The sequence below is a fragment of the Falco naumanni genome, chromosome 13, assembly GCF_017639655.2.
Source record: "Falco naumanni isolate bFalNau1 chromosome 13, bFalNau1.pat, whole genome shotgun sequence".
NCBI lineage: Eukaryota > Metazoa > Chordata > Aves > Falconiformes > Falconidae > Falco > Falco naumanni.
The window spans coordinates 6,956,659-6,968,920 of record NC_054066.1 but is presented as its reverse complement, the minus strand read 5'-3'; the positions used below and the strand labels follow the sequence as shown (position 1 = coordinate 6,968,920).

At 38.6% G+C, this 12,262-nt stretch overlaps 1 protein-coding gene across 13 annotated transcripts in view; it reads left to right on the top strand.

Moving 5' to 3' along the window:
* The window catches only part of PER2 (period circadian regulator 2), a 51,464-nt gene that overhangs the window by 33,753 nt on the left and 5,449 nt on the right, over positions 1-12,262 (top strand). For all 13 annotated transcript variants that reach the window (XM_040612923.1, XM_040612927.1, XM_040612929.1 and 10 more), the window contains 10 exons: positions 267-420; positions 837-945; positions 1,310-1,441; positions 3,299-3,395; positions 4,338-4,494; positions 4,577-4,704; positions 6,366-6,539; positions 6,792-7,052; positions 8,416-9,263; positions 11,728-11,914. In XM_040612923.1, the coding sequence (XP_040468857.1) occupies positions 267-420; positions 837-945; positions 1,310-1,441; positions 3,299-3,395; positions 4,338-4,494; positions 4,577-4,704; positions 6,366-6,539; positions 6,792-7,052; positions 8,416-9,263; positions 11,728-11,914 (2,247 nt within the window). The remainder of the gene's footprint in view (positions 1-266; positions 421-836; positions 946-1,309; positions 1,442-3,298; positions 3,396-4,337; positions 4,495-4,576; positions 4,705-6,365; positions 6,540-6,791; positions 7,053-8,415; positions 9,264-11,727; positions 11,915-12,262) is intronic.

Here is a 12,262-nt window from a genome sequence, read left to right as displayed (position 1 = left end):
ATGTTCATTTATTAAACTTTGCAAATGTAAAGGTGTTTCTTCAGTCATTGTTAGCTTGTACTCTGAAGGTGATTTTCTTAACGTAGTCCAGTAAATAATGAAGGTCTGCTTATTCTGGTAGCACAGTATTTCTAAATGTACAGACACGTCTGGTATTTTTTCCTTCAAATATCATTTTCCTTTGCGATGCATTATGAAATCCTGAATCATTAAGTAGTGTTGTGCAAACATTGATCTGACTCTTTTTTTTTAACTGTTCCCTGCAGTACTGCAGTACGGAGGACAGCCTTTTGACTATTCACCAATCAGGTTTTGCACTAGAAATGGAGATTATATAACCATGGATACTAGCTGGTCCAGTTTCATCAACCCTTGGAGTCGAAAAGTTTCATTTATTATCGGAAGACACAAAGTTAGGACGTAAGTCAACACACTGTTGGACTTTAACATCTTTATTATATTTTCCCTCTCCTTGAGTTTATATAGTGATCCTTAGGAAAGACATAAAGGATTGCGGGGGGGGCAGGGCAGGAATTACACATAAAAGTTACATCCTTTTAAAACTGGATTTTGTGATGTACTCACTGATTTAAAAAAAAATTAAAGTCCTTCAAATGCTGCTAGTACTGTGAAGAGTTGCTTCAGAAGAGGGAAGTCATGGTCAAAGTGAGTTAAGGGTATGTATTCTAGATATGTATTTTATATAAAGGTTGTAGATGCAATAGAATCAGGATCCGTTTCTGTTGACTGTATATAGACATGGCAACTTGCAGTTGTCTCTCTGTGATGGAAGTACTTGCATTTGTAATGAATGGGCTTATGTTTGGTTTATGCAGTGGTCCCTTGAATGAAGATGTCTTTGCCGCTCCCAACTATACAGAGGATAGAATCCTTCATCCCAGCGTTCAGGAAATCACTGAGCAAATATATCGGCTATTATTGCAGGTACAGCATGTGCTTTAATGTTACCATTTTCGTTTCCCACTGAAGAAAGGTCATTTATCTTTGTGTGATGTTTTGGTTAGCTCTCCACTCCTGTAGTCGAATTTGTGGCTACAATCCTGGAAATTACTTTACACTCGTGATAACCAGACAAGACTTAATGAAGTATCTTAAAGCTCCAGTTATTATTTTAAGGATTTTATGCAGCTATGGAGTCCTCACAAAATAATAAAAAAAACCCAATTAAAAATATCCTAAAATAAATCTTTTTTTTTCCTCAGATGGAATTGCTGGTAACAATTTCATTTTGTTTAAAGCTGGTTTGCTAGGATATATGTTTTTATCTATATTTTGTTGTTGTTAACAGCCTGTACACAACAGTGGATCCAGTGGCTATGGAAGTCTAGGTAGCAATGGTTCACATGAGCACTTAATGAGCGTGGCATCCTCCAGTGACAGCACAGGAAATAATAATGAAGACACTCATAAGGATAAACCAGTAGGTTTGGTTTTTCTTATTCAAGTGTGTGGCACAAAACAAATGTGTAAAAGTGGGCTTTTTTTACTTTTAGCATAACTCTTTCAAATTAGAGATGGAAGACAGTATAAGAAAAAAGTAATCTATTTTTTTGCTTAATATGGACAAAATCTGTCTAGGGGAATAAACACTTCTGATGTAGATGAAGTCTCAGGATACTGAAGCATAGTTATAGGTGTGAGAGTTGGTGTGCCTAAACAATTTAAACCTGTACAGTATGTTAACTTACTCTTATGTCCATTATGTGCGATATGCTGTGTTTCTGGGAAAAACAGCTGGATATTTGAAAGAAATTCCTTTTGGGGGGGGAAAGTCTAATTACTATTTTTCCACATGAAACTAAAGATAAAATAGTCATACATGCATAGCCAAGTGATAGCTTGACCTTGATTGCTTTTTGTGTTGCAAAATCACACTATATAATATGGAATTAAATAAATGGAATGCAATAAAATAAGGGTTTTTTTCCAGCTTAAACTTACCTTTACCATAGATTGGGCCATTGCTACATGTAGTTGATAGCGAGATGTAACTTTTCTAGCTCCATTAGTCTGAACTAAAGAGCAGCGTTAAACTTGTGCCTGCACTTAACAGAACTATTCCATAGGCAAAGTAAATCAGATGGATGGTAACGTACTGAATGTGGATGTAGTCAAAGGAAGCGCACCTTTTAACATCTCGAGTCATTTTGGCTTTCCTGTCATTCTTGGCAGATTTGCTGTAAGCTCATTGAGTTGCATTTAATTCTGAAAACCAGAATTCCTTTACTTGGTTATATTGCTTGTAGGATAATTCTCCAAAATCTGTTTTCTGCTTTTGTGATCAGGCATAGCAGACTGCTGCTTTTGCCAAGGTGGTCATCTTCCTGGCTTTCAGTCCCTAAACACTGGTGGCTTAAGCAGATGAAGTATCTGGATTTTTTGTTTAACAGATAACTCGTTGTATTTCAGAGCTATGCAGAAAAGTAATGTTTAAGGAGATCTTGGTTTTGAGGAAAATAGTGAAGATGGTTAACTATACAGACAGTGAATACTGTTACAGTATAGTTCTATTAACATCCTGTCAGTGCTTGGTTAAACTTCTAGCACAAAAAGTTCTGTGTCTTAGGAGCAGGGTTTTTTTTTACCAAGTGATGCTCTTTTTTTTTTTTTTTTTCTCTTGGAGTCTTCTTTGTAGTGTATCCTTATATTTTCCTATCCAAGCTATTCAACCATATGAAACAAAATACCGAGTAATTGTCTACAAAGAACATGCTTTAAATTTATTCTTTCCAATTCCTGAAATTCTGCTGCTGCACAATAAAATTCTATACATCAGGATTTCTCCCATGATCAGACTAATTGTAAAATAAGAGATTAACTAAGACTAGATTTAGTCTACTGAGGAATCACTATGCATGAAGAGAAGGCTCTGGGGAGACCTTGTAGCAGCCTCCCGGTGTACCTAAAGGGGACCTACAAAAAAGCTGGGGAAGGACTTTTCACAAGGGTGTGTAGCGATAGGACAAGGGGGAATGGCTGGAAGCTGAAGGAGGGCACATCGACATTAGATATGAGGAAGAAATTCTCCCCCGTGAGGGCGGCGAGGCGCTGGCCCAGGCTGCCCAGAGCAGCTGTGGGTGCCCCATCCCTGGCAGTGCCCAAGGCCAGGCTGGACGGGGCTGGGAGCAGCCTGGGCTGGTGCAGGGTGTCCCTGCCCGTGGCAGGGAGGTTGGAACTCTATGATCTTTAAGGTCTTTTCCAACCCAAACCATTCTATGATTCTATGATGTTTTATGTCAGAATTTTGTAATAACTCTTTTCAATTATCTGCTTTCAGGAAGTTTGTCAAGATGCACGTAAGGTCAAAAATAAAGGACAGCGTATTTTTACCGACAATAGAGCAAAACTGGAACATAAGAGAGAGTCTTTTGCAGGTAAGACATTAGGAAGTTAATTATTAGTTTGTTGTGCTGGTGTCTCGTAGAATATGATAGTAGGATTTCTCCTAGTTTAGTTCTATTCGATGCGTAAAGACAGCGTTTTTATGAATTAAAACTATAGACTTGTGTGTCTCCACTGTGTTCAGGAAAACATTATGCTCAGCTATATCTGAATTGGTAACGGTGTAATACAGAGTTAAGGCATGTCCTAAAGCTGTTGTTCTGAAGTACCTTAACTGTAGTTTGTTTGACTTTGAAAACATTTTTCTTTACTGTGAGGATGGCAAGATGCTGGCCCAGGCTGCCCAGAGCAGCTGTGGGTGCCCCATCCCTGGCAGTGCCCAAGGCCAGGCTGGACGGGGCTGGGAGCAACCTGGGCTGGTGCAGGGTGTCCCTGCCCGTGGCAGGGGGGCTGGGAATGGATGATCTTTATTTTCCTCCATCTAACAGAAAATCCTAGAATCGTAGAACGATTTGGGTTGGAAAGGACCTTAAAGTTATGTATGTCATCTTTCCTGTTTGTTGTAACCTCAGGAATTTTTAAGTTGATAAATGAAAATCTTGCTAATGAGATTTTAATTCTGCATACATTAATGTATTGTTCTAATAACTTTTTATAACTTAACGCACTGGAGTTGTCCTCATAATGAGTGTGTTTCAACTCTAATGATATCTATTCTGTTATAGCTGTAACGTCTGTTCCCTTTGAACCCATATGCATCAACCGAATTAAACTTCACGCCTCCAAGAATCCATAAGGACAGGAAAATATTTACAGAATATTCATCTGTTAGTGTGGAAACCTCTCGCTTGCTTTACAGTGGTTAACTTGTGACTGTTAAGATATGTTTAAATGAGAAATTTTACTGTTGCTCTTAGGGGAATTTGCAAGGTTTTAACGCCTTAATTGCATAATAGCCGTGTTTCTCTTCACAGAAAAACAAAGTGTTCCTGGTGGTCAGGTGAAAGACGTAGTGGGAAAAGATACTGCAGTAACAGCCGCTCCTAAAAACGTGACTACTGAAGAGTTGGCTTGGAAAGAACAACCTGTATATTCTTATCAACAGATTAGCTGTTTGGACAGTGTCATCAGGTAAGCAACAAGTGTGTAAATTACTCTTGATCTCCGGACTTAAGACTTCTGTATCTAATATTACTAAATTATTATGTTTTAGGTACTTGGAGAGTTGTAATGTGCCTGGTACAGCAAAAAGAAAATGTGAACCTTCATCAGGTGTTGCATCACTGAATTCTGGAGTTCATGAACAAAAACCAGCTGATAATGCTGTACAGCCCTTGGGAGGTATCTCTACATCACAGCTTTTTTCTTGATTTTTGCTAGCAGCCGGTTGGGTTTTATTTCTTTGCAGAATAATGATAAGTGTAGCTTAAGCGTGACCTCATAGCCCATTGCTCAGTATTAGATGTTGGGGATCTAACTCTTACAATAAAAATCTTCCCTACAATCAAAATACTGAGTAGTTGATACAATATCAACATTGATACAAAAGTTGATACAAAATCAAAAATTGTAGATGTAATAAGTTTATTTGTACTATACAAAATACAGCAGAATTTTGAGTTCTAGGACTTGAATTATTATAAAATATAACAAGTTTGCTTCACAGTTGGGATTTTTAAGAACAACCAGATGAGGAACTTGGTTGAACCTGAGGAACCTAGACAGCTAATGAATTGCAACAAAAATATGCATATGACACTTCTGTTTCTTTTTTGTGGACATTAAAAAAATATAAGGGAACAAGAGAGGGTAAAATGCAGCATCGGACTGCTCTGTGCTGTGTTAGGCACAAGAACCCATAGGAAAGCAATGTCCAGCCATGAAAATAAAAGATGGGGATTACTGGGGATAGCTATCTAAAAAGTCTGCTGTAGGCAAAACCATTAACTTGATTTGTTAGGACTTAAGTGTAGCATTTGACACTCCCTGTCTGGGTGGGGAGCTAAGGTGAAGAACGTAACTGTTTTGGTTTTTTCAGTACAAGAACTGAGAGATTGATAAATTGGATATGCAAATGAGAGACATGCTGATTCAGCCTTGCCGTTGTATCAGGCTGAAGGGGAAGCGTGTAGTGGAGTTGCTCAAAAATTGGTTTTGGGAATGATCTTGTCTATATTTCCTTTTGATGAGCTTCAAAAAAAAGTTCGAATGCAGCTTTTAGACTCAAAGTGTAAGGTATCAGCATAGATAGCAACAATGTCCTGTAGAAGGAACTGAAAATGCCTTGAGAACTAGAGAGGAAGAAATGGTGGAGCTAGCATCATGCAGTTGGGAACATAATTTCTGCTGTCATTTGGAGTCCATGCAGTTATAGTTGACAGGAGGAGGTGTGGAGTCACTAGCTTCTTGGTGCAGTCATGACTGAGAACGACAAAACTACCAGCATACTCTAGTCAGGAAAACACGAAACTTTAGGTCTTAAATATGTATTATGCCAAGTATTCCTACTAGAGAAGGAATGTTTTAATACTGTTTTGTGAGGCAGTGGTATGATCTCTGGTAGATTGTTGTGTTTAGCTTTCAGGTGAGAGAATTAAGTAGACGGATGCTTAGAAGCAAAGCTGTTAGGATGAGCAGCTAATGACATAGATTAGTGTACAACAACATGGGAGCTAGGTGGGACTTAATCTTAGGCTGGAAGAGGCTAGAAACTTGCTTCCAAAATTGTGCCATGAAAGAAGAGTGAAGACCAGAAAAGAGCAAGAAGTCCTTCATTGGAAAGATTTGGTTTGGCTCTATGTGAAAGTAGAAGATTGGATTTGGTTGCTTAGAAGTCATTCTATTCCTAAAATGTTCTTGGTGGAATGCATTAAGTAAAGTAGCATGTTAATCTTGTGTCTTGTCAAGCACAGTTTAGCCTCTACTGTTTTGCAACCATAGCAGCATATAACTTGTATTTGCTCTTGTTTATGTTCATAAACTACAACTTTGTCATTTAATAGATCCTGCTGTGTTGAAGGCATCTGGTAAATCAAGTGGTCCCCCAGTGGTTGGTGCTCACTTAACATCTTTGGCTTTACCTGGCAAGCCTGAAAGTGTTGTGTCTCTCACAAGTCAATGCAGCTACAGTAGCACCATTGTTCACGTTGGAGACAAAAAACCACAACCTGAATTGGGTATGATTTTTTTTTTGCTAAAATTTTCTCCAAAATGGCGATTGCAAGCAAGTGTAAACTTCAGACATGTGAACAGCTAGCTTCTGCTTGTAATCTGTATTTTTCTTACAGCTAAAATGTTCCTATGGAAATGGAATAAATAGGGACAGAATGTGTATCTTAAACTAGCAGCAGAATTATTACAGGATTGTCGTAGCTTAAATGCATATACAGAGCTTTCTTCACTTTATTGTTTTCCTCCTGTTTCTCTAGAAATGATAGAAGATGGTCCAAGTGGAGCAGAACTCTTAGATGGCCAACTTCTTGCCCCTCCATCCAGCTCTGCACATGTAAATCAAGAAAAGGAGCCATTTAAAAAACTGGGACTTACAAAGGAAGTCCTTGCAGTGCATACACAAAAAGAAGAGCAGAGCTTTTTGAATAAGTTTAAACAAATAAAGAGCTTTAATATTTTTCAGTCCCACTGCAGTTACTACTTGCAAGATAAACCAAAAGGACGGCCTGGTGAACGAGGTACAGCAAGTTTTCACAATAAAACTTTTATTTATATAGGAAGTAAATCCTGTTGAGAGAGCATTTCCATAGTGACAGTTGCATGCTATTTTTAAAGTCCACAGAAGAATTCTTTCTGATCAGTTTTGCTCAAAGATTGAGAGTAGAACATAGCTTTTAATGTAATAACTGACACTTTAGTTACTAATGTTCTGATTTTTCTCTGTTTACTATACTACTACTGTTATGCATCCATTTTCAAGAGACAAAAAACATGCTTTAGCATGTTTGCTTTATTGCATCTATGCTTTATTCCCCTGCTTTTCTTCCTGTCTTTCCACCTGTGGTTTTTTCAGGTTTGTGATTTTGTTTGTTTTCAGCCCCTTCACTGTACATCCAGTGTCCCCCATTCCACTATTATGTAACTGGTGAAACAATCTAATAGTTGTTTGGCTGCCTTTAAGTTAATAATGTGATCAGTGGGATGGAAATGGCACAGGCTAGCTGTAATGGTGAGGTTGTTTTGTTAATTAGGACTAGGAGCTCCGGTGGCATTTTCAGAAGTGCTTGATACTGATCTGACTTTGTTCCTGTTTCAGTCTTGACCTGACTTGAGACAGAAGTTAGACACTGCTAAGCATTTTTTGCAGATTCTTATCTTTCATTTTTTATTTAAATATTTATGCAGGTACTTGATTTAGGAAACCTGTTCTGGAACCCTTTAGTCCCCTTGCATTCTTTATACTCTATAAACTTTCAGCCTATCTAAATAAGCTTTAGACAAACTAAAAATTTGAGCAGCTTTTGGTGCCAGAGGTATTTTGTGGATTTTTCTCATATCTGTAATCAGATGAACTGACAGCCCTCACCTAGGGAGGAGTCGGTTGGTGAAGGTTTCTCCTAAAATAAGGTTGCAAAGGTAGCATGCTTTTTGCCCCTCAAATTTTTTTTCTTTCAGTACTTCATCTCCTGCTTTTTTTTTACTCACCTTTTTCAATTACAGACCTGCATGACCTTAACACTCTAGAAATGCTTTCAGTCATGTCCCATACTGCTTTCGTTGTAATTGCTGGAGTAATTAGAAGTTTGACCCTCTGGGAGCCACTCTTTTGCAGCTTTGTGCTGTTTGGGTGACACACATTTGAGTCTGAATTGATCCGTTGCTGCTGTCTTCCACGGTGTGTCAGCGTGGTTTTGATTGCCCAGTTAGCTCAGCTCTTTGTGCTAGAGGTAAAATGAACCTGACCCCTTCCCAAATGCTTCCTTTTAGGTCCAGAGCTGCAGTTCTGAGCAACTTCTATGGTTGACAAGGTAAAAGGAATCCATCAGACTGCAAGTAGAATCCTTCCTGATGCCTCTTTTTTTTTTTTTTCCTCCCCCACAGGTGGCCGTGGACAGAGAAACGGCACTTCTGGAATAGATCAGCCTTGGAAGAAGAGTGGAAAGAACAGGAAATCCAAGCGCATTAAACCACAGGAGTCTTCAGACAGTACAACTTCTGGAACTAAATTCCCCCATCGGTTCCCCCTTCAAGGTTTAAATACTACTGCCTGGTCACCATCAGACACTTCACAAGCGAGCTATTCCGCGATGTCTTTTCCCACGGTTATGCCGGCATACCCGCTTCCTGTTTTTCCAGCAGCAGGGACTGTGCCACCAGCTCCTGAGACTTCACTGTCTGGTTTTAATCAGTTGCCAGAATCTGGAAATACTTGCCCTATGCAACCACCCCAATTCTCTGCGCCCCTCATGACACCTCTTGTAGCTCTTGTGCTCCCCAACTATGTCTACCCAGAGATGAACCATAACTTACCTCAGACGCTTTACCACAGCCAGCCCACCTTCCCTGCCCATTCCACGTTCTCTTCACAGACAGTATTTCCGACACAGCCAACGTTTGCTACACCCAGCCCTTTCCCACAACAGGCGTTTTTTCCAACGCAGCCATTCCATTATAATCCGCCAGCAGAGTGTGAAAAGGTTCCTGTCGCAGAGCCACGAAATGAGCCATCCCGTTCTTGCACTCCACAGTCAGTGGGTCCTCAAGAGCAGGCTTCACCACCTCTGTTCCAGTCAAGGTGCAGTTCTCCTCTGAATCTTCTACAGTTAGAAGAAACCACAAAAACGGCAGAAAGTGGAGTTCCTGCAGGTTTACATGGAGCTTTAAGTGAAGAAGGAGCCATAGGCAAAATCGTGACAACTGATAACTGTAGTGGAAAGGGATCCTTACCAGTAAGTGTGCTGATGGGTTCTGTGGTGTTTGGCTTTTTTAAGTATTGACATTCTTGAATGTATCTGAAGTTGTTAATATGCGTAGATACCTAAAATAGATAATTTCCCCACCACCACCACCTCTCAACCTTTTCTGTCTCTGCTACATCATCTTCAGTTCTTTCACTTCTGGGACCTGCTTATTAATGATAGACAGTAATTGGTCAATATAATGCCAGGAGACGGACTCACAACTGTAGTTAGTAAATTCAAACTTCAGCAGCCTGAATAAACCATTAAATCCAATCCTTAGAATGGTCTTAACTTTTAAAAAATTAAAACCACCTTGTTCTTCTAAAGTTACTTTAGGAAGCTTGGAAATACATCCTGAGACAGTTTTGTTCCAGTTTTTAAAAAAACTAAGGATAAGCCCATTGAAAAGCAGTGAAATAGCTTTAAAATAATAAGATCATTTTAATTTTTAGCAAAAAGTTTTGGGGTAGTGAATTCGTGTGGAAGGAGGAAATAATCCTTAAGTGGTCTGAAAGAAGCTGACTTAAAATAAAATCACATCTTTGTTTACAAGCAAGCAACCAAAGTGAAGGAAGAATGGATTGTTATTTGCAGACCGTAACTTTTTTGTTTGGTGCACTAAAACTGTGCCGAGCTATTTGGTAACTTCAGGGTTTTTTAATTTTCTGGCTCATTCAAATTTGTGGAATCCGTTCAACAGATAACCTTACAGAACCTTCAGCTGGAGCAATATGTCCTAAAGGTTAATGTGACAGAAATATATAGTCTAATATTGGTGTTTTTTAAAGGCAGTACAGCATGTCTTTATAAACGCCAAGTCACTAATGGGATGGAGTTGTCTAAACCTTTTAGACTGGCTCCTTTCTCCCTCCTGCTTTTCTTGTGCTGTGGTTTGTAACTGGTCTCTGCACCTAATGGTGCAGCTACAAAGTAAAACTTGCATTTACTGATGATTAAAAAAAAAAAAAGCAGGCGTTGGAAGGTGGGGGTGGCTTTTACTTTTAGGAGTGCCTGAGAACTAAGGTACTCTTAAGTAATCAGTAAAAAGCATTGTTAGTGTTGATGCTAGCAGCTGATTAGATTACTTTCTTTGCGCAGTGAGTCATAAGCATGTATCTACATTAGAAGTTATAAAGGAAGAGGAAGGAAAAAATTCTGAAAAAGCTTGTTCCTCACGCTGTGGGGAGCATTTAATCTCCATGTTAAACTTTTCTCCCAGGATATTTTCCAGATTATTTATTTTACCTATTATTCTCGATAGTGATCCTTAAGAGGGACGAATAGAGGGAGAACAGAGAGAAATGGATTTTTGTTATATCTATACTTTGCTAGAGAAGCTTCCAATCTTGTTTGATACAGTACAAAACCTTGTCACATTCTGTTATTACAAGCTTGTTATCTTATGATCTTGAGAGCAAATACATCTGGCTTTCATTTTAAAAAATTCTCTAGCATACTAGTTGTGCAAATGTCACTTATGGAGAAATTTCCAAGGATATATGCCTCTGGTGCCGTATTTGGACTAATGTATTCTGTGCCCTACGTAACAGCTCTGAAATCTTGACTAAAAAAACTTTTGACTTGTCCTGTGGTATTGCAGTGTGTCTGTGACAGCCTGTAACTTATCTGAGATGCCTCAGCTGGAATAAAAAGAGGCTTGATAACAAAACTTAACAGTAACAGTTTTGCTGGCAATTTCTTTTGAATTTCCTTGAACTGTTAGTTCCCATAACTTACAATCCTGCAAAATGTAGCTTTCTCTAATTTCCTCATCACTTACTGGAAAATGAAGACAATATGGGTATTTGTTCAGGAATGTGTTAAGGGTAAAGCTAGTGCTTTCCATTGTTATGTATTTTGCTAAGTTCTGTCAAGCTTAATTTCTAATATTTAGTCTTCAAACTGACTTGCAGTGAGGTTTTGCTTGTGTTAGAAGTCAGTGTAGTTAATGCTTTTTCCCTTAAAAACATAAATATATTATCTTGCCTAGGAAGCTTGCATCTGGGAACACCTTCCTTTTCATCATGCTTTGAGAGTAGTAACAGTGATGGACCGCTGGTGCAAATCTCTTTGAAGTAGATTATAGTAGGAGCAACTGCTTGTCTTGGGTGGCTTGGATAAATTCTGACTTGTCCAGGGTAGCAGGGGCTGTCAAAACTGAATAGCAAACACCTTCCTTACATCCTCACTAAATGATATTTTTTTTCTTATTTTAAGATAAATTGAATTCAAATCTCGTTATTACTGGAAGACCACTTGTCTGCCTATCAGTCTATTATTTCTCAGTTGGTCTTGGCACATGTTATTGGTGACAGTCTTTGAATAACTGTGTAAATATATTAGAATATAAAGTGAATTGGATTAAAACTAAGTGTAAATGATTAGTAACGAAATAGCCTTGAGATTTTTTTTTCATTATTTTTTTTCCCCCCACTCTCCTCCTCACTACTAGGCTGAATCTCCAATGGATGCTCAAAATAGTGATGAACTCTCAATGTCTAGTGTCCTGCTTGACATTTTACTTCAAGAAGACGCGTGTTCAGGCACTGGTTCAGCTTCTTCAGGGAGTGGTGTGTCTGCAGCTGCTGAATCTCTGGGGTCTGGATCCAATGGCTGTGGCATGTCAGGGAGCAGAACAGGTAACAATTCCAAAGACGGTACTTGCTGCCAGAGTTGGAGCATGAGGGATTGCAGACACCACTTGAATATCAAGTACTTTATGGAAAAACTTCATTATCTTTAATCTTCATTGTATAGTTTATTCTTTCTTTTTTATTACATAACAGGAAAATGTTTCTTGTTGCCTTGACTTACAATATAGAACCATTAAGTGTGTGTAAAATAGCCATTAATATATTATTATTCTGCCATACCTAAATGAAAATAGCTTACTCCATGTCTCACTTCAGAGTTTTTAATTTAAGCAAACTAATCATTCTGTTGAAATGTAGTGCAGACTTATCTTGAGGATTTGAGTTTTAAAAATA